We start from the raw sequence: 22,818 nt of genomic DNA, 5'->3' as shown, positions 1-22,818 counted from the left end.
GCAAACCCACCAGCCTAAGTACCCAGGGAAGCTAAGTCCAGAGGCAGCTATTGTCAAAGTACCATCAGAAACAATGACCACAGCATTTTATTGCAGTTACTGACCATTAAAGCACCAGTATTTGTGCCGAAATTTGACAGCAAGTTTATAAATGGAGGGATAGAACAGCTGAGTCGGGCAAAGGGAAAGGTGGAGGTAGATTTAAATGAAAAACTAGTTCGGGTTTCTGAAATAAAGAAACTACGACAGGACATTCGTGAAATAATGCATGCAAGTTTTGTCATAGCTAACGGTAAACATAATAAAGTTGAGTAAATCAAGTGCGTTAATTTGGGATTTTAACAGAATGACAGAATGTAGCTCTCCTACAACAATTCCAGTGATTTATGATACAGATGCCTCCCATTACCAGAACACAGACAATGAAATATTTTTGCTGGAGTCTAACTAGCATTTCCATTTCTTTAACTTTAAAAGCTTAAACATTTATCAATGTTTAACAGCAGACATCTAAAACCCTGCAATTCCATTTTAAAAGCACATTCCAGAACATTTCTTCAGTGTGCTACATATAATTAAAGGTAACCAGAAAGAAGATAAGGTGCTCCTTTTTTCCGTATTTGTAAATACAATTTGAAATTTTCTTATACCTGGTAGCCTACAAATCCACCCAGTGTCCATGATCGTTCCTTGCTAATCCATCTGGCGATGCTGCTGGCACCAATTTTCCGAGGCTGGGTAACAGCAATATTGCAGTAGATAGATCGCTGAGTGCAATAATCCAAAACATATTGTGGAAGCTGTGTGCTCTTACCACTGCCAGTTGCTCCTTGTATAATCACAACTGGATTGCTTTCTATCAGAGACAGTATCTGAAACAATTTTTCATGAAAACTCGTAAGTCTATGAAAACACTTAAAAACAGATTTCAAACAGATTTGAATTATCAATAGCTTTCAGTGGCATAACAAGACTCTAAAATATTACGCCTTATTTCTATAATCTCTTAGGCATTAGCAGATCACAGAAAAGAACATGTGCGCACGCTCACCTTTATATACTTTACATATACATCTATAAAAACAGTGTAATAGTAATGTTCCTTCCTGAAAGGATTTTTGTGCAGCGGTTTTGTGCAATGAACAAAGCCTCTCCTACAATGCTTAAAACATGAACAGTAAGTAGTTCTCCCCTCCCCTTTGAAAAAACAAAGAGAAACCAATTGAAACAACAAACACACGACTTTCAGCTTTACTCCATAATGAGAGAAAGTACAATGAGATTACCTCTTCCTTGTGTCTGGCTATAGGCATATCAGGATATTTATAGTCAGTTACTGGCACAGAATTCCCAACACTTGGCTCACACTTTGGTAGTGCAGTATCTAGTCAGAAAAATAACCAAGAATAAGTTTTTACAATACAGAAAGAGAAAGATGAGCAGGGGAATACAAACACTGTATTTGAAAAACTAACTTTTACAAAGTTTAAGTCACATACGTATGGGTATTAATAGAAATAATAGTTTTTAGTATTAACAGCCTGGAGAGATTTTCTGTGTTAAAACAACTGCTGTTTTACTGGCAGCTGCTCTGGAAGAACTGTGTATAAACCAAGATCAGTGTCAAGGATATATACAGTTCTGTAATTCTCTCTGCTTTCCTCTTACCTCAAAACCCAGCATTTTTACACAGTTTGTATTACAAGTGCAAAATCCACCCATGTTCCTGAAAATTTATTTTTTAATCATACTGAAGAAAACGTGCCTTATTCGTGTACCCATCTTTATGTGTGACCACTTTTTCTACCTCTTAGCAATTAAACATCATTAAGAATCTCTATAACCTTTCAATGTGACACCACTGCCAAGAGAATGCAAAACGTAGTTAACCACAGTTAATAAAGGACAAGATTTTACAGTAGTACCATGATTTTCTGCTCAGAAGTCAGCTGTCAGTCAGACTGAAAAATAAAACAGCAACTGATCAGGTGACAAGGGAGGTGTAGAATAGGAAAACCAGTGCAAAACTGGTTTTCCCATTTTTGCAAGTTACAGTTAAACAAATTGACTAGAAAAACACCATACTGAAATTAAAAGAGGAATTGTTACATATTTCAAATGGCTTTCACCAGGTGCAATAATGAACGTTACTAACCTATTTGCATTCAAATAGATGGAGTTTAAGACTTCACTTTTTTATGTTGAGTCATTTTTTATGTAATACAGTAGTGGGAATGAAATGCAGTATTCTTTTTACAAAGGAACTAGACATCGTTAAATAAATAAAGGCCACAGCCTAAATACTTGACTGCTCAGTTAGAGCTTCCTTTCTTAGGAAGGCTTAGTAATAATCTTGCACAGCAGTGAAGCGGAAGCCAGCAGAATCATTTCTGCTGAATGTAGTGAACCTGAATGTGCTCCAACCTCCCAAAATGTTGTTGAATATCAAAGAATACAAAGTGAATTATTCCCACGTTAAAACACCACAAAGCCCCAAAACCTGGGCAGTTAAGACACTTTGATAAAACACTAAAAAAAAACAAAAACAAAAACAGAATATTCTCCAACAAGATAGACTTTTAACCTCGATTCTGTATAATGCAACAGCTATAGGTGATCGTTGCACGGCTATTTACTTAGCACTAACAAACACATACTAAAGCAAACTTAGTATTTTGCAGGGATGATGATTTTAAGTGTCCTTTTTAAAAGAGACTTTCAGTAAAGATTTTTCATATATATCCCCAGAAAATTCATATATAGCATTCTGTCACAGCAACACTGTACAATGGATGACTGGCTTCCCTCTGGCACAAACATGTCACTTCTGAGACATCAGTAACTCTGCAGGATTTGACCAATGCTGGAAGAAATCTCAATCTGCTAGGGAAAAGATCCCGGTGCCAGCACAATCCTGCTAAAGCAGCATTGCCTTCCCACCTCTGTCAGGTTTTCCATCTCACAGTCAGTACGTGCAGTCAGTGCTGTAAGGACTTACAATACCCAGATTTGAAAAACTGTTTTTTGCAGGATACCAAAAGTAGGAAAATGCCCCCTATATGTGAAAACTACACATAGCTCTGTAAGGTATCCCCTCTGCACAACATCCTGTGACCCCACTGAGTCAACGGGGCATAGAGTTCTTTGACTCAGCCAGCCAGCGCAATGTGTTAGGGAAGAACTACTGCTGGATGTTCTCCTTTGTTCAACTAACTGTAAAGCATTTTCTGTTACATGATCACACCAACTTCCTTTTCACAGCAGTATTATTTCTACTATGCTCTGTAGAAGCTAAAATCCCAAGCACACTTCCCTGACAATCTTAGTTTTCCCAACAGAGAAGCAGATAAGGCATCTCTATTTGTCCTCTCAGTTTAACAGCACATGCTCTTCAAAAAACATCGGAAAGCACAGGCTTTAAACTCAATGAACTTCATAAAACCCACCAACGGTTTCAGTAACTCTGCAAGATTTAAAATAGGCTGTCCCTTCCCACCCAAGCTAGGAACAAATCTGCAGTTAGAACAGCAACTTGGGAAGAAACAACAGAAGGGAGACCAACTCTGTGAAACCTTCAGAGCAAATCATCTTCTGATTTCCACAATGCACAGATTATTTCTTGACTACGTTTGGACTGGACGTTGCTACAGGGGTAAGGCCTGGTCCAGATAAATCCTTGATCACTTGTGACAATTCTTGTGCTTAAATGGAACGTGGACTTTCAGACAGACAGGGCTGAGAGTTACACGCGGGTTTGGTGCTCTTACAATCTGCACGATCAACTGCATGAATCCACATGAAAGCAAGAATGAATATTTTAAGTTCTAAATGTCAAGGAGAAACATTTTATGGTAGGCCAAAAGAAAATAGGTATTTATAAAAATAATGTACCAGGGTGACCGTGCAGAAGTATTTCCTAACAAGAATGCATTACAACTGTTTCTTTCACAGAAATACTGCAAGGATCGATTCCATTCACGATCAAGCAGACCACCAGCACTGTTAGCCCATCTTAGGCACACGTCTTATTTAACAGCTGAAAGTAGTAACTGATTTATGGCATTTCCCTAAATTAATCAAAATGACTAACTTTTAAGAGTTAAACTGGAAAAGCACATGAAAAACTAGAGAATACTGTGTTACTGATCTACAACACCCTACACCTCTTTCAATCCCCTTATTTTGCATTTTCAATGCCTCCTTGTCTCCCACAAACGTTACGCCACCTGAAGTGGACCAGAGACAGCCAGCACGCTGGGGCTGGGACCTACGGTCAGATGCGCTGCACGGGCTGGACAGGCCAACTGCACCTACTGAGCCTCAGCTGATGGCAAGCCAAACAAACGGCTGCAGGATCCACCCGAGTTCCAGAGGTCACGTACTTTGCAGAAGCATGGAAGGATAATAATGTCTTGAAAACGTTTCCATTTTCCAAATGTTGGGAAATCATTGATAAAAAATTACAGAGAATAACATGCCGAACAGACAAACTACGAGTGTCCTTTCCTTGGGAAATCAGCTACATTAACTATTTTGGAAATTAAGAAGCACAGTTACAGTTTGAAGCTAAGTTGTCCTGACAACTGAGTCAGCCTCATATTGCTTTTACCAGAGCTCCTAGGAAAGAGGTGCAATCAAATTTCTCTCTAAAGACAAACAAAGCAACAATCAAGTACACACAGAAATAACATGGAGACAAAAATGGGAAAAGAGAACAAAAAGAGACACACTGAGTCCAGAGTGTTGTTTTTCTTGCAGATACATTTCTATCTAACATATCTACATTTTTCAACACAATAAACCAGATGTATGCGCATATATCTATGCATCAGCATTATGCACTGTTGATCCCAGAAAATAAATTCTTTTTTAACACTGTGCCTTACACAAACAAATGTACATACACAGCATTAAACAAACAGGAAAGATGCAGTTAGGTTTCACAGTTTTATCTGGGCGAAGAAGACAGGAAAAGGACAGGTAAACCTGTGTTTAGAATAGGAAATTTTTTTTACCTGGTTTATAGACACACTGATCATTTCCAAACACATCAAGCTTTTGTGCCTCCACTTGTCTGTATTTTTCAGCATATTCAGTTCCACCTCTCTCTGTGCTAGGCAACCTAAAGAAATAAGAAGTGACAATTCAATACATGCTTCCTCATCCAGTAGTTACAGATCTCTATGGGAGTAACAGCATTACACAAGTTCAGAGATGCTGTATCATGCAGTACCTACTACAACAAACTTCAGAGATTAATTTTGTCCTTGCAGTTAGGATTATTAGCCTGAGGAAAGTGCCATATTAAATCTCGTTGTTTGGATTCCAAAGAACTACACTCCCAAAGTATCATCCTCTAAGTTTTCAATAGCTAGGAATTTGTCTCCTAATGAAAGTCTAAAATTTCTTTTGAACAAAGATTAAACAGATCGCTTTCACAAGTTCTTGATACAATACAATTGAGAAAATACACATTATCCTTGCATGAATCCTTAGAGACAACAGAGGTGGAGAAGAGCAAACAATCTCCTCGCTACTTCAAGGAAAATAACTTTTGTCTTTGAACCAAGATTTGTTGGTGGTCAGGAAACAAGCTAACATGATCACTCAGAGAACTTTATACAAAATCACAGTTATGTCATTACACATAAGAGTGAAAATCTATCCATGACCCAGTAGAATGGAGTAAAAAAAATCTATTTAAACAGTATGAAGAAAGACACTTGGATTTCACTAGAGAATAAAACAGCACACATACAATAATTGTATTTAAAAACATATCCTAAATGAATGTAAGTATTGTAGAGTTGCAGACACAAAAATGTCAGAACTATGGTTTTGCACCTTAATTTAAGCTCTGGGCCCTGAGCAAGCTTTTGCTATGTACTAAATAGCAAATCTGTTTGTCTGTGGCTTTGAGACATTTTATAACTGGACAAAAGCCTCTATTTCTTGACCTGAATATCAGGTTGCCCAGAGAAGCTGTGGATGCCCCATGTGTTCAAGGCCAGGCTGGATGGAGCCCCAGGCAACCTGATCTAGTGGTTGGTATCCCTGCACGTGGCAGGGGGTTGGAACTGGGTGATCTCTAAGGTCCCTTCCAACTCAAGCTATTCTGTGATTAAGCAAGGTTGACCTCAAAAGCAATTAAACTGGGAACAGCAAGAGATTTTTAACAAGGCATGCTCTCACACATTTCTCATCATACATTAATTCACAAAGTCTTGGTAACTCAAGTGCCCACCTTCTCTGATAAGGCAAACTCTGGACTAGCCTGGCTCTGCCAGAGATGATTCACTCGGATCAGTCATTATTTCCTCCTACAGAAAGCACCACGTGTGTATCACCATACTGCTGTCAACAAAATGTGAGAGGAACAACAAAGAAGCCTTCACAACGGCTTCATATCCTATTTTAACAATATTTTGAGTGCAGAATTAAGTCAATGTTTCCCCAGCTCTTGAATATCTCAACACAGGGTTCAAAAGGATTGCGTGCAGAACCACAATTGCCACAGGAGAAACAGCTGCCCATGTGCAGAGAGCAGCCTACAGCAGGGTTACCGCCCGAACCCTTCCCAAATAGCAGGCCTCCATCTCAGGAATGATTTCAAGGAGTTCATACACATCCTGTCAGCCCACCTCTTAAGTAGGTTATTCCACTGAATATATATTAAACACAAATTAAATAAAATACAATGAAGTTGTACGTGAAGCATTCAGCAGCTGAAAATACCATAATTAAATCTGACCATGCAGTCTCGGTTTGGCACCACTGCACGCAGAGATTTTAGTGATGTAGCCAATTATTTTTGTTTCCCTGTGACTGCAGCCTCACTGAGCGTGCTGGACGCACAAAAATAAACCTGATTATGCAGTAAATGCAAATTGTCCTTGAGTCATCCACAACAACAACAAAGCAGTGATTTAGACAGTAAGCATGGCCATGAAAGAGTGGGTATGAATTGTCAAAAGAAGCCCAAGCAACCGCAAGGAAACTGCTTCACCAAAAAGCTTCTGCTGAGAGGGTGCAGCCGTGGGGGAGAAGGACAGGTCTGTGCTCCTCGTCTCCTGTAAAGGCCTTGCAGAGGCACAACATGTAAGCTGCAGATGAAGTCAGTTAACAAACCCTGTTTTATATATTACCAGGTATATTCAAATGAGCACCCCTGGAGATGAAGTATTAAGCACTTCAAAAATGGGCTCCCAGCAGTACACGCTCCTGACCTTTACCTGAGTGACTCCAGGAGAACGAGGACAGCGTGACCTCGGTGATTTGAGGGAATGAATTACTTTTTGTGTGCATATTTGAGTATTTTCTTTCAGATGTGATGTTTTCTGTATTCAGAAAACAGCATGCAGTAAATAAACCTGAGGCTATGCAATGAATGAAGAAAATATTTAATAGCCACTCATTAAGAATGAACATTGCTCACTCTTTGCAGTGAACCAGGCTACAGTCTTGAGGAAAATCATATGTAATTGGGAAATTGCATATGGGCATATGAAATGAGCAAACAACCTTCATTACATCAGTTCTCCATGTTTTAATGCTGAACTTTGCAGCTTTAATAAAATAAAAAGCTTACAAAAGAATGTTTTTTTAAGCAAATTGAAAAAGAAATTCCTTCTGAAGCCTCTGGCGCTCTCATAGGTCAACAACATAACCCTTCGGCACAGCCATTAATAACCCAGCATCAGGAGGCATCATCCTATACATGGACAAACAAAAAAGGATGGAGTACTTTTCTGATGAGCTTCAACAAGAATTTGCTGACAGCTGAGGAATGACAAGACGCAGAAAATTCAGATCCATTCCATGCAAGAAGAGGACAAGGCTAATGAAAGGACTTGTCAAGATTCCCCTGTGAAGATGCCTGCCCAATAAACCAGTTCTCTCTTCCCCGCTTCTATTCCCTCCGGCACAGTGAGAGCCTGCATTTCAGCATACCTGCCCTATTATAGGGCATATACCTTAGGCCTTCCAGGTTCCGGCCTCAGCGATCAGCTACTTTAAGAGTCCCCCGGGTCTTTTAATCCCCTACATAAATTACAATATAGGCAAACAAAACTTTTCAGCTGCATATATGAATTCATAATTGTAACAAATTAAGAGGCAGTAAGAAGTATTTCTTGACTCTAACATGATTATTGAAAAAAAATTAAGTCATTATTTCAATTTAAAGAAAACCAGGAGATGAAATGTTCTGTTTTTTTTCCCTTCCCCCTTATTAAAAAAATGAGGGGGCCAGGAGGAGGAGGGTTGATCTTCCTCAAATCCAGAGCACATTTCATCCTCAGCAGCAGCCAGATTTCTGCAGCTGAACCTGCAGGAAACATATGACATTAGAACTCATCACCCTACATGGACAGAGGCTGATAAAATGATAAACCACTGACACCACCACCAATCAGTAATGTCACTGCCATCAAGTTAACTCATCAAGTCCTAACCGTTGCAGAACATAACACGCCAGCTACTTATAAAGTTGTACACAACTCAGGACCTACCTGCTCGGTTCTGCAAAACACTCCCAGAAGGAGCAGACACAGCAACTTCGAGTCTGAGTGGCAGTGGCTAGAAGAAGGCTTCTCTATACAGGCAAAGAGGCAATATATAGCGCAACTCCTTTTGTAGGAGAATTATTATTGTTACAAGATGATGGGATACTTTCCTTGTTCTTTAGCATGTAATTTAACCAATATACCCTTTTTCCCAAGTGTGACTGATCTTTGCACATGTGACTACTAAAACTAAGTTTGAGGATGCGATTGGGAGAATTTTTTTTAATATTTTATTTGGGTTTAACAGTCAAATCAGTGTCACGACAAACTTAAATGCAGCTGCCACTTCAGGGGAATTACTAGAAGGGAAACAGTTTAACACCAGAAATCACTGACACGTCCAATTCTAAATGCTCTCAAATCCACAGAGGGATTTAGATATTAAGATATTTCCGTAAATAACTTCAAGTAGAGAAAGGTCTTCCTTTTCTTCAAGCTACAGAGTGACCTCTATTAAGTCAACCAGGCCATCACACCAGCACACACTCAGTAATCTTAATATCTGAACATCAGCTGAAGTATTAAACCAACCACTTTTGTATACGCTCATTTCTCAAAACCAGAATCAATCGCCAACCCTCAATCACAACTGACAGGTGATTTATTTGGCTCTTCACAACAACATATGCTAAAGTGCCAATACATGCACTGAACACAGTTAATGTCTCTAGAAGAGATATTTGGAAAACAAACAAACAAACCAGCTTTTTAAATGTAGAGAAACAGACAGGATTATTCCCTGAAGAACACTGCCAACTCGACAAACCTGGTCGTATAAAGAAAATATTCCAATATGTAATGACACTCTGAAGATTAAGATGGCTGCAGAGCCAATAAAGAGGAATTTCAGGTTATTTTCTATTAGCTATTTAATTTGGGGATAGAAACTCCTATCAGAGCTATACAACCTGAAATGTATTTGTATTGCAGAGACAAACAACTGAAAAAAAAAAGCTAAAAACCCAAAGCATTCTATGACAGTGTTCTTAAAAATACTTGTACCTGTCCTTTCTGTTCATTTATATTCTGCCTCATTTGCCATGGAAGTCTCTGTTCACAGGGGACTGGAGGTGAATGTAAAACCAGCATCACTCATTTCCCATATCAGAAGAGGACTGCCCTAAGTCGTGCCTTCTATCATACGCAAGTCATCCACCCTCTTAGAGAGCTTTGGGAGATGGAGGAAAACCACTTGAAAAGCCCCTTAGCTGTATGGCATACAGAGGAATATTTTGTCGTACAATTTTAGTACAATATATACAGTAGACCGTTTCAAAGTCTGTTCTCTGAAACTAAAATAATGTGACACTTTACATAACAGAACATTTGCCGTGACAGTAAATAACCTTCCAGGGGCTTTACTGAAGGACATACTAAAAATGGCTCTCCTTGTAACTGGCAGTGGGCATTCTGGGCTTTTAGAAGACTGGTCTTACCTGCAGAAATAGCCAACTTTAAAAGAAAACGTACTGTCACTCAAAAGCTGTCGTGTTTCAGTCAAAAAAAAAAAAAAGATTATCATTTGGATTCAGAATAAGTGAAGCTAAACCCTTAAATACTGAAATATGTATTTTACAAAAAAAATTACACGTTTTAAGAATCTACGACTCAATGAGGTGCATGTTTTTTTCCCCCCACACAATAGCGCTGTTCTAAATAGCTGGGTAGCTGAAGCCTTCATATAAAGGCATCTTAAATACCTGACGACTCCTCCTCATAGCAAGCAGTTAGTCAGAATGACTGTTTTCAAACTTGAACTAGCTGGAGAGGGAGGGAGAGAGGGAGCACTCTAAAACTGTTCTGCAAAATCCCCCAAAATTCCACAGGAAACATTTGAATAGACTATGTAAGCTCAACATTTCAAAAATATTTGTTCTTTGTCAGAGTAATAGCTCTGTGAGACCTCCTGTCTTCTACCTCATCCACAGTTAAAATCCAAGAATAGTAACAACCACCGACACCGGGATGAAACACCCCTAATCCTCAAGTTTACAGATCTGAGGTTTTTATTATTATTTTTTATTTTTGCCAGCGGGGGACAGTGGGAAGAACTGCTGGGCTTCGTAGAACTGGCCTTTTTGCTGGAGGTGAGCTGTTTTATGAGTTCCTCTCTCTGCAGAAAGCTCAAGTAGGGCTGTGCAGAAGATGGCCACACATCCAAACCTCTCTCCACCTCTCAGTCAGACCCGGAAATTAGCGTTCTAGTTAGTTATGAGTTAGAAGTAAAGATGGGTGTTCACATCAACCTAAATTGAAAACACAGTGACTATCAGGCATTCCTTCTGATCCCTTAGCAATACCCACAAAGCACTTGTACTCCTTGAAACTTCAGAATTCATCCCCTCCCCTGTAAGCATAAAGAGAAGGAACTTGGCCAAATAGCCAAAAAATCCTCAAAACAATTAAAAAAAGATGAACAATCTTGTGTAAACCAGCTAAAAGCTCTGAATTACAATGGAATTAAGAGTTTACAAATTAAAAAGTGCCCACAAAGTATCAAATGCAGGATGCCCTCGATTTCTAACTAATGCCTGTAACTCCCCTGCCTATCAGTGATGTGTCACCAGCACCAGACATGAACGCTACAGGAAGTGTGACTGGAAGAAATCAGCTTCAAGCATGCCCTGGTTATATTCACCACAGGAATGGCAGTACAGTTATAGCTAACACAACTCTGTCAGCTAACGCCGTTAAAAGGGAATTATTACTGTTGTTAGCTGTCACAGCTTGTGGCAAGTTTTGTTCATAGTTGTTAACAAGTGAAAGCCATCCAATGCTGTCTGTAAGATCTGAGGAGGTAGACTCACCATCTGTCTGCAGCCTGAAACAGCTCCAGTGAGTTGTTCTGCCGTATCAAAGAAAAACACACTGCAAAGTTGATCATTAAATCCAAGGAGTGGGACAGCTTATAAATGGAAGCACATCGTCTTACCTGCTAGCTACAGAGAGCTACAAAACTGAAGTCTCTTTTCTCAGGTGACCGGTAGTATTGGTGGTAACCCTCATACATAACTTGAGGCACCAACCCCTCACAACATCTGACAGATGACAAACCACAGCATGTGACTATAACCTACAAACAAATATGGAGCACACACCACTACACCAAGTTGTTAAAACCTTAGCTAGCTAGCAGTGGTTACAACTTGCTATCAATACTTTTGGACAAACAAGACTATTGATGACAATTTCTTGGTGTGTTATTATGAGTCTCTCATTCATAAAGAGAACTGTATTTGCCTCTTTCAACCACAAGTCAGAAGCATCTCAGATCACAGATGGTACCGATGTTCTAAATCTTCTATAGTAAAGAATAAGAACCTTCTCCTCCACCTGTTCTGGCAAGTTGTCACGGTGCAGTATTTGGTTAAATGGAAGTGTTTTCACAGTTTCCTTTTCCCCTTAATTCCCTTCAGTGAGGCAGTTCAAAAGCCCAGCTCCACGGCACACTGAGTCAGGTGAGCTAACCTGTGTGCAGGGTCAGTAACTTCTCAAACTGGCTTTCTGTCAAAGAACACTGTTGTGTACCACACAACTCAACCACCGCAAATCAGTACTGAAGTTGTAGTTCATACAGACGAGCACAGTAGTAACTCCAGGTTTAAGTAGACTGCTTTTATTTCAGTACTGGACCAGCTTTTCAGTTTAGGAAGTTCCTTTATGTATGTGATGTTAAGACGCACAGAAGGATTAAAGCCTTCCTTCCTGCACTGAAAGCTAACTTGGATTTGCACCTTCTTCTCCCAAGACAAAGTGGAAAAGTTTCACTAGTTCCCAGAATATGGTTACAGATCAATACTTTTCTCAAGAAAACACTACACTGGAAGAACAGCTGCTCCCTAGAGAACTTTCCTTCTTCCTGAGAGTTTCAGATTTTGCAAGAATGTTTTGAGAATGCACTTTCCCCATTACATGATTACAACAAATCCTTTATTACAGTAGCACTGAAAGGTCATAAACAGAAAACTTACTTAACCACACGCCAGTGCAAATATCCAAGTTTACTGTGCTAAAGAGATTAGCTTACTTAGTTCTTTACATAAGCTTTCTAAAGCTTTTGGAAAGCATCAGACAGAATAAAATGAACATCTGCTGTCATCTCTTTTTAGCTAAGAAATATTACCTTGCCATAAACAGTTCCATCTTCTGAAGTAGCTGCTATCTAGGTTAGTCAGGAACTCACGATGCCAGACTCCACTGTTCACTTACTAAGTTGTAAGAACCCACCCCATTTTTTCCCATGCTATCACTTAGCCTTGAAGAAGCGTCCTGTAAACATCCACAAAAGCTCTTCACCTTTATTCTTCAAGTACTCCTCTGTAGTTATGCTTTGCTATTGTCTCACAGTCAAACTCCAGGTACATTCAGCACCCTCAGAACATGCTGTGTACCCATGGTAAGTATTAGCTATTTAAATCCATGTTGTCTGTTGCACTTGCATCACCAAGTGCACGCAACTATTCTTGCCCTGTTGTCATGCTGTGCCTTTAATATGGAGCCAAGGGCTCCTAGTTGATAACGTAAGCTGGAAGAGACCCGACAAAGAAATTCAGAGATTTTAACCTTGAAGAACTTTAAAAGCAAACAATTCTCCTACTTAAGTGCTAAATAACTGCAGTCACATACCAGATATTTGATTCTAGAATATCTTACTCCAGGTTCCCCTCCAACTGTGAGAGCAAACAGAAGGAGACAAAAAAGAAACTCCCAGAACAGATGCTGGACACCAGGCATTATGAGGTTGAACATGAGAGCAATGGACCGGGCTTCCATGCCTTCACACCAAGCCACACACGACAACCAACCATTTATAAACGGTGATGTTTGTCACAGCACACCCTGGGCATGTGCCATCAGGACAAAAGATACCCAGGACACAACCCTTGTCACAGATGTGGTGCTGTCTTCGGAGGAATTCTTGACAGATGACCTGTACTGATACCACACTAGATTGACGCTCCCTTCTCCCCTTCTGAATTACAGGCTGCACGTATGTTTACTGAAGCCACTAAGGAAAAAAAGTTTCAACATTAATCTATTCTGGAGTAATTTCAGGTAAATTATGCTTACTTTGTGTACATAACTATGGAAATGCAAGTCAAGCTACCTCAACGATTCCTCTCTCCTGTATTTGTAAACCAAATGCCATGAAACTAACACAGCTAGAAGACATGCATCCACCATAACCCAGAATCAAATGCATCCACCATAACCCATAAAAAATCCACCACAAAGCAGCCACTACAACAGAGATGGGTTTCAGCTGTTCTGTCATTTCACGTGCAGTTGTCTTCACACCTCTAGTGGTGCTAAAGCTTAAGGGTCTTACATATGTGCCCTGTCACAGAAATCTGTTTTAGACTGCCTAGCTCTATTCAGCCATCCTCAAGATGAAGCATTTATTCTTCATATGGTCGGACGGCACAGGAGACACAAGTCAAGCCACCTAGCTGTGGTCAGAGCTTCTCCCCAAGCCTCCATTTCTACAGAGAATTTAGGAAAAGGCTCCCAAGAAGCGTGGAAGTATTCAGCACACACAGCAGGAGTAACCTGCGCTGGAAACCATATGCACAGCACAATATGATCATTTAGTGATTGCTTATTTCTTGCAAATCCATAAGCATTCTGTCCTCTCAAGAAAGAAGAAAAATGAGAAGTCCCTCTTCTCTCCACCTCACCCAACATCTCCACAAACTAGGTACACAGACTCCTAGTCAGCTGCCTATGTAAGGAACATCTGTGTAAACCACTAGATTTTACAGTTAGGTCAAAAAGTAGTAAGTTTGATTTGGACCTCCTCTTTACTTGAGTATAGCAGGAAGAGTATAGCAGTGAGTATAGCAGGAAGAGGAACACATTAAGGTTTTGGAATAAATTTTTTTGGTGCCAGAAAGTCCACAGGATAGATGTAAGCAGCCACCGAGCTTTTCAAGAAAGTCTGTTTTCTAGAAAGCCATTTCAAAATAAAAAGAAATAACCTGTGTCTTACATAGGGCTGCTAGAAAAGAGATACCATTTTACCCACTGACTGCCTCCCTTATTTCCTCAATTGCCCATTTAATTTTCAATTAACTTGTGCTCTTTTAAGACTATTCCTTTGGAACAGGGCTCTTCGCTGACGAACCTGGGACCTGTCACAGCAAGCAAGGAAGGACTACCAAAGCTGTCTGAGATGATTCATGAAAGGAAACCTGCACTTTGGCTCCAGCAATTGTTGCTGCTCCCTCAGTTCAATTTGAGAACAACATCAGAAGACAACCATTTTTCTGTAGCAGGTTTTTAGGCTCATCTTAAGAACAAGTCTAAGAAATACATGTATGAACAACCAATCTGATTTACCAGCACACGAGGAGATACTGTTCACTGCAATTCAAAAAAAAAAGCTACAGAAATGGATGCTTTAGGAATTCATTACATTCTTTGCCTAGGAAAGTAAGAAAAATATAAATCTTGCTTTCCTTCAGCCTCCTTATTAAAGGATCTTCAGCTGTCATTTTCTATTTTTCTATTTTTTTCTATTTTTCTATTTTATTAGTCATTTTTCTATTCACAGACCATTAGGGCTAGTTTACACAAAATGTATCAATTAGTTAACAACTGCTCTGCTTCAATGGCAGAGTAAATTTTGGTTTATTAACAAATGAAAAATTACTCATCATTATGTAACTAATGTTACGGTCTCTCTCTAGTACTGTGATGTGTTTTAGCCTCTAGTACCAGCACAGGAAGATTCAGAAAAGGGAAAACAAAGGCGAGAAGCTCAGAACCTAAATCACTCTTAGTAACACAGCATCCCTGAATTTACAGACTGAAGTGCAAGATTGCCACAGGAATGTCAAGGAAACCACACCATTTTCCCCCAGTAATAAGTCAAAGAATGTGTATTTACAAGAAAACAAACACTGAAGGTAAGTCGTAATGACTTCACACCATTTGTATTTTTATTATAGATGCGCCTAAAAATTAGTGGGAGGAATCAAAATATAGATTTGCCCCAGACTGAGACGTAACAGCTGTAGCTACCACTAAGACCACTCATTAACACCTTCAGGGAACAGACCCACTATCTGCTGAAGTCAAGCTGCAACTTCCATCTGGATACAGCACTGCAAAACTCTGGTACACTGCGGGTTAGACGGAATGAAGTTCCAGTTCCCAGTGTCAGACTCGCACAAACAGCCAAATCGTCCCAAATGCAGATCTGAAACACGTACACAGAACTAGAAGCAACAAGATTGTCAGTGTTAGTGCTCCCCTTCCAATGAAAAGGTAAGCATCGTTCTCAGTATCCAGACTCGCAAAATTTCACAGTATAACCGAAGATTAGGTGAAAAAACAAAACCAGAACAACAAAACCCACTGTTGTAGCTTTCTCATTTCATTAATTTGCACACCTTCGAGCACACATCTTCTTAATTTGCACAGACACTACAGTGGTTTTCCGCTGTACAGCATTTTTTTCTCCACTGTATCAAATTGGAAAGTAAGCGGTGACATGGTAACTGTGCTGTAAAGGAGGTGGCAAGGAACATTTTAATTTCATCTGAAAATCTGTCAGGACAGTTCTGTCATCATAAACCTAGCTCCCTTCATTTTTCATAGTACCACATACAATGCAATGTGAAAACCTTCCACTTGAAGAGGATTAATGCTGACATCTGAATTTTTCCAATGTATAAGGAATATCAGCTTTAATAACAGCCCCACACGTCATCCTTTATGTTGTATGACATCTAGAACAAATTTACAGAAGCCTTGTTCTTCCAACGGTTCCACACACCAGTGGAGGCAAAAAAGTAGGACCGAAAAATACTTACAGGAGCAAAGCTAGCCATTCTAACAAGGAAGACAAGGAGGGAAGGCACTTAATATACCATGCCTATCATTTAGATTAATAGGAAGAGACCAGAGAACTGGAACGGAAAATGGTTGCTTCAGCGACCTTTATTGCGTGCAATGCCATCCCTGGAAATTAATCTTAAAAACAGATATGCTCAAAACACTCATCAAGGGAAGAAGGAAAAGGCAACTGACAGCCAGTTGAGAGAGAAGCGAAGTCTATGGTAAGGCTTTAAATTCTGGGCTTTTTACATCAGTTTGACCTCAATTTGCATTTCCTTCTCATTCCATTCCTTTAATTAGATTAGTGCGTCTTTCATGGCACACCGTAGGTGTTACAGACTGGCTTCTTTAAACACATTTGAAATGTTAATTAAAAATGCTAACAGCTATGTTACGCATGGTAACGAAAAAGTGTAGTACCATGAGATCGATGAAATTCATCTGGAAGAAGCATTTAATATAGCGACCAAAATCCTGAGTAACCGTCAAATAGCTCTGTTCTGTCAGCACTCAGCGAACAAAGGCTTGAGATGCTCCGTACTGGAGGAAGCCTATTCTTAGCCGCTCAGAAGTGACAGTACAACAGCCTGCTCCCCCCTCTAAGGGGAGAAAGTCTTTCAGCATCTCACTGGCCTGAAAGTTTAGGTTGATGATAAAAGCAACAGAGCTATTTTTAGCATTCTACAGGCATAAAAATACAGCTCTAAACTGCAACCTACAGCTATGCACAGCCAAGCATCACAGCATCCGACAGCCTTAACTTCAGCCAGAAGCGCGTCTGGAGTTGCTCCAGACAATCATTATTCATCTCACGGCCACCAATACCTTCAGATGGATTTAGCAACAAGCATTTGAAATTGTTATTTTTTTTTTTTTTTTTAAATTGCTGCCATCGGCAGAACTCAATCCCAAGGTAGGAAATCTTAATGGACTTTGTAGAAAGTGTTTGAGAGACCATGTTAGGTTAAATGGATTACTGCTGCTGTCTGTCTGGTATAGAGGATGAGAAAGAACCTTAAAAGCAAAAAAACTTAGAACTGTGATGTTCAGTACTGAAAGTCATTTTTCTACGCACAGTTTGAGTAAATAAAGAAAAAAACTTGTTTTCTTCCACCAGTAGTAACAGCCTGGAACAGGATATGCTAGAATAAGAGACTCACCTGAAACAACACCGGTCAGACAACTGCAAAGGTAATTTATGTTATTTCCTTCTGATTGGTATGCTTGTGTCTGCATGATTGGTAACTAACTGCAATTTAAAAGTCTATTCCACCAGATTTTTGTTTCCAGAGGTTACATCAATAAGAATTTATGTAAAAATACAAAGTGATACAGAAGTTTTAAGCTGGACTTGTACGGAGTTGCAGCACTTAACTTTATCAATTTATTTTTTTAAACTTGCAAGAATTACTTCAATTTTTTAATATTTTTTAACTACCTCGTATGCTCTCAAGAAAGAAACATGAAGTAATTTCAAGATAAATATGCACTTACAACTCTGAAGCTTACAGCATTTGAAAGTGTTAACTTGGAAAACAGATGTAAAATATAAAATGTAAGGCCTGTCAGATTTAATTACGGCTTGCCGATTATTATCCCTTCTTATATTGTAGTGCAAGAAATTTTACCATCATAAGTGAAGTTTCCTTTAAACAGTCAGCAGCTTAAAAGGAAGTCTGTAGGTATAAACACTACCGGTCTGACAGAAATAAGCAAAATACATTGTTTTATTTTTTCCTGACAGCTTAAAAATGCCACTTTTTGGCTGGATGAAATGGTCAAAGAACGATTCCTACAAATCCACAAGGTATCCTGGATCAGAACTAGTTACCAAAACCTTGCTGAGGGAACTGAAATGGCACCTGAAAGAGCGTGAAAGATTAGTGCAAGAGATTGAAAATGAACAGAAAGTCCAGAAACCTGGCACGGATTACAACTGGCTGAAGAACTACCAAAATCCTCAAGCAACAATTCCAGCCACGGAGCAGCGGCAGCTGGAAGTCCTCTGTTCTCAAATCCAGCCCTGCCAAACTGGAACCATCCTCAGCAGGTAACTACTCCTACTCCTCTAGCCTTGAGTACCGGAGCATAAATAAACTATTTCTTCTATCTATAAGCTTCTACCCAAGCTTATGTATGGCTCTGATCTTTCTTCCAGTGTAACAATGACCATCTACTTGAATGTATTTTATGGATGTTTCACAAACTACACCTGTGCTTTATTATGTTGTACAGGTGAAGTTTTTGTTTTTGAATATCGGGATTTTCCTGGTTTAATCCTAAACAAGGGAAGTCTTGCATGCTTAAAAATGTGACCTGTCAATACTTTCTTTTTTTCCTGTTAATTATCCCCAATACTAAATCGTAACCGACTACAATTCAATTGTAAATTGGTTACAGTCTACTAAATATGAAACGTTGGGGGGAATTACCATGTAAAATTCTCCTATACTCATATTTTAAATATATTTTCTAGGGGCATGTAGAAATGACAGAAGAAGCCCATGTGCCTTTTAAAGCCCAGAATATACCTAAGGGCAAAGTCAGTTTAAATCAAGTTACCCAGATGGAGAAGGAAAAGAAAAAAAAAAGAAAAAGCATACTGAATAACAACAACCCTCATAATAGTTGGACCGCTTCCAGTGCATTGTTAGAGCTCTCTTCCTCTTGTAATCTTTTGGGGGAGGCGTGTGGGGAAATGTGGTAGCAAGGAGTAAATGACACCAGAACACAGTCATTTCCTCCTCCTTCCCCTTCCCTCAAAAGATGAGCAAGGAAACAGAAGAGTTGTCAGCCCCAATGATTAGATTTCAATTCTTGTTTGTTTCTAGATTTCGTGAAGTTTTGGCAGAAAACGATGTTTTACCTTGGGAAATAGTCTACATATTCAAGCAAGTTTTAAAAGATTTCCTTACTACCATTGAGAGAGAAAACCAACAAGAGCAACTGGCAGACGTATGGAATACAAATTGCTCTGAACATTGCAGCCTGCGTGGAGACAGTTCTAACAAATCAGACAAAGATGAAATCCCCACCGTTTCAAGTTATGTCGACAAAAACACGCAAAGCACGTTTCCCACTTTCTCTGATAGAATCTGGAACCTTCCATACTACTACCCATCAAGTTGAGTGGGTTTGTGTTTCTTTCAAAAAGCTGTGTAGTGTTTGTCTTCCTTTGTTGTGATTGCCATCCACAAACATAGGAATAGAAAATGTGACACGCTCCCTTTTTATACAAGTTCAGAAATCCAAGTCCTTGGTTACAGCTAGTGTGCATTATACAAACTTTAAGTATGAACCCTCCTCCCATCTTCATTGTTCCTTTATAATGTTGTGTTTGAAGGCACCTTTTAACAAAAAACATAGCTGCTGCTGATAAAGCACTGAGGTGTTTTCCTTTTAGCACACAGGTAGACAGATATAGATGTATAAACAAGAAAAGACCATGTTCCGTATTTTGAAATAGCACCACTCCACAAAGCATTAGGCACAAACTACTGTTATTTGTCACACAGCTTTTAGGCTCTGTGGGAACTTTATACTGTGTAAGACTTAATATAGTATCAGTTGTACCAAATAAACTGGTAAATACCTTTTGGAGCTGAACAGTTATTTCTCAACTTCAAGAATAAGTTCTAAAATGAAAGCAAGGTAAAATGTGTGTAAAAAATATGATACATCTCTGTAACAGCAAAAGATATTCAACAGATTATTGCAAAAGCAAGAGGTGATCTTTTCAAATTTTCAGTTGCCATTATTATGAACACACAATGATAAATAAAGTCTTACAAGACTGATCAGACACACAGTAGTTATGGTCACAGCAGACAACTAGAGCAGAAAGTCAGTGAAAACGCAGGCCACAACTCTTCTCCACCTAAGAACGAATTCACTTGCAATGCAATATAAATTGGTTTTAAGAAGCCTTTGGAAAATTCACAGATCTTGAGAACATTTCACACAGGAGAGTGGAATACCAGATACAAAGGAGGCAAAACAATCAAAACTCTTGCATAAAGCTAGCTAACAAACTACTACAAGGCTAGAGTTAATCAGTTCCTAAAGGTTAAGAATAATTAAAAAATACAGCTCATCACCAAGAGTAACTGGTCCCCCCACTTCCCATAAGCTAAATATGGGAAACTTCATATGTATGTGCAAACTCAGACCTGCACTCAGAGCTGGCATAGAAACTCTGTCCACCTTTTGCTTAGCTGTTGGCTTAAAAATAAATTAAAAAAGTGTTCATTTCAACTTAATCTGCTCTATCAATACCGAATAAAATTTATCCCATTCTTTTCATGCAGTTCTAAAACAAGCCAGAAGTGGATCCCTGCACGTGGACAGGGATGGCCTGAAAGTATTTTCTCAACAACAAAGCTCCCTCAAACAGTTAAACTTCAGGTACTTTTCTATAGGCAAGAAGGTAAATTACTGAGCACATCAAAGACATCAGCAGAATTAGTATTACACTGAGAATGAATATCTGCAACGCAGGCTTTGGAAAATATTTTTTTATTTAGTCAAGCGTTCAGGATCCCAGCAATGGTAATTCACATAAAGAGAAATTTTTTAAAACATGCACCTTCACAACTTTTTATTGGAAAACAGGAGAAAAGCCCCACAAATTTAGCTTCCAAATCTTAGTTTATGGAAAATGATAAGGCAGTAAACATGTAGGGCTCACTTAGCTTCGTGATCATCAAAACAGGGAGGCTGCAGGTAAGGGTGTGTGTGTGGGTATGTGTGTCAAAAGCACAGTGACCACTGATACAGCTTCTCCATTGTTCATACATTTCACTTTAATACAAGCAAATGCAGACTTCCAATTCCAGAAACGAAGACGACCACTAAAACATGCTAAAAGGCAGTTACTGAATAATAACAAAATATCTAGGCATCACAGTCAATTATTTCCCAGCCCAATGCTAAGCAAAAGCACAGAAAGTCTTGCTTACTTTCACACACCTTTTACTGATTAAACATATACTAGGCTACTATATCCAGTTGTAGCAGCAACAAATGGGAGAAGAGGAGAGAAACCAAACTGGAAACTGGAGGTGGCACAGGAAAAAATTATCCAAAGGTTGAAGAAACGTGGTCCACTAACACCTTAATTTGTCAATTTATCTTTTAAATACAGAATCGAGAGGTAATTTTACAGAATATGAATATTTTCACCAGACTGAAGTGCAAGTGTACTCTTTAGTTAAATAGCAGAGAAAAGCAGAGAAAAGCATAGAAAGAATAAAGGCAGAAAGAACAGGAAGACAAGCTCGAGAAGTCAGACATATTCTAAAGAAATCTGTTTGGCTTATGCCACAAAGAAAACCTGCACCTCAGCCAGCTAAGGCAAACTTTCCTGGAATTTTGCTTATGCCCTAGATTTCAACTTAATCAGCAGCATCATTACAGTAGGCCAGTCATCGCTTCCCTGCTGACAGTCACTGCCTGAGAACACAAGCGTTTAAGTGCTTTTTACTTAGGGTCTACACGATTTGCATGAGGCAATGTGGAACTGCGATTCCTCACGCTAACCCTGCTGATACTTTTACCCTCAGCAGGCAGCGAACACAAACCATTCCACTGCCAGAAAGGTGAATGGCAATAATATCAAAGAGCACCAATGTTTCCCACCTGCGCAACTGGTGGGCAGAACAAACAGCCTGTGATGCTTTTAGCCAAATGAAATGGCTACAAAAAAAGGGCTAACTTGGAGACAGCTGGACCTATGACAGGCAAGTTAAAGAGCACAGCCATATCTTCCACACTAAAACCTTTTAAATGTTTTACAGAATCATCTAGGTTGGAAGAGACCTCCAAGATCACCAAGTCCAACCTCTAACACTAACAAGTCCTCCACTAAACCATATCCCTAAGCTCTACATCTAAACGTCTTTTAAAGACCTCCAGGGATGGTGACTCAACCACTTCCCTGGGCAGCCCATTCCAATGCCTAACAACCCTTTCAGTAAAGTTTTTCCTAATATCCAACCTAAACCTCCCCTGGCACAACTTTAGCCCATTCCCCCCCCCCCACCTGGCCATTGCTATATTTATGCATTTTTTTTTAACTCGTTGTATAAAAAGCAGACCTCCATCAGCAATTCAGAACTTAGTACCAGCAGCACTTTTACACGAGGGGCTGAAAGGAGACAAACGTTTCGACGTGCCAGTTTTGTGCTCTTTTTGAGGCAAAGCCAGAAGCAGGCCGCCCGTGCAGCCCAGGAAGCCAACAGCAGCACCCCGAGCTGCACCCACACAAGGCACTTGGGGCAGCTGCAGGCACACACATGCCCTGAGGACACACGCTGCTCACCCCGCTACCTCAGGCACGGAGCTGACTGAGGGAAGGCGCCGCAGGTGCCCCCACACGCAGCCCCTCGCCCTCACCACCAGGAGCCCCGCACTC

General features: G+C 39.7%; 2 protein-coding genes across 4 annotated transcripts in view; one reads left to right on the top strand and one right to left on the bottom strand.

Annotated features, from left to right (window-relative positions):
• TDRD9 (tudor domain containing 9) overlaps window positions 1-22,818 on the bottom strand; it is a 66,771-nt gene that overhangs the window by 43,673 nt on the left and 280 nt on the right. For 2 of the 3 annotated variants that reach the window (XM_083837995.1, XM_083837994.1), the window contains exons 2-4: window positions 5,016-5,122; window positions 1,287-1,384; window positions 651-872 (exon numbers count right to left, since the gene is read on the bottom strand). In XM_083837995.1, the coding sequence (XP_083694121.1) occupies window positions 651-872; window positions 1,287-1,384; window positions 5,016-5,122 (427 nt within the window). The remainder of the gene's footprint in view (window positions 1-650; window positions 873-1,286; window positions 1,385-5,015; window positions 5,123-22,818) is intronic. The other variant, XM_083837996.1, reaches the window with a different exon arrangement.
• RD3L (RD3 like) lies at window positions 16,639-22,814 on the top strand. Its single transcript, XM_083838004.1, has 3 exons — window positions 16,639-17,597; window positions 18,151-18,456; window positions 19,238-22,814. The coding sequence occupies exons 2-3, from the start codon at window positions 18,158-18,160 to the stop codon at window positions 19,533-19,535; spliced, it is 597 nt and encodes a 198-aa protein (XP_083694130.1). The 5' UTR covers window positions 16,639-17,597; window positions 18,151-18,157; the 3' UTR covers window positions 19,536-22,814.

This window comes from Anser anser (genome assembly GCF_964211835.1).
Source record: "Anser anser genome assembly, chromosome: 5".
Classification (NCBI taxonomy): domain Eukaryota; kingdom Metazoa; phylum Chordata; class Aves; order Anseriformes; family Anatidae; genus Anser; species Anser anser.
The sequence above is the reverse complement of the archived record's forward strand: the minus strand, read 5'-3'. Positions and strand labels throughout refer to the sequence as shown.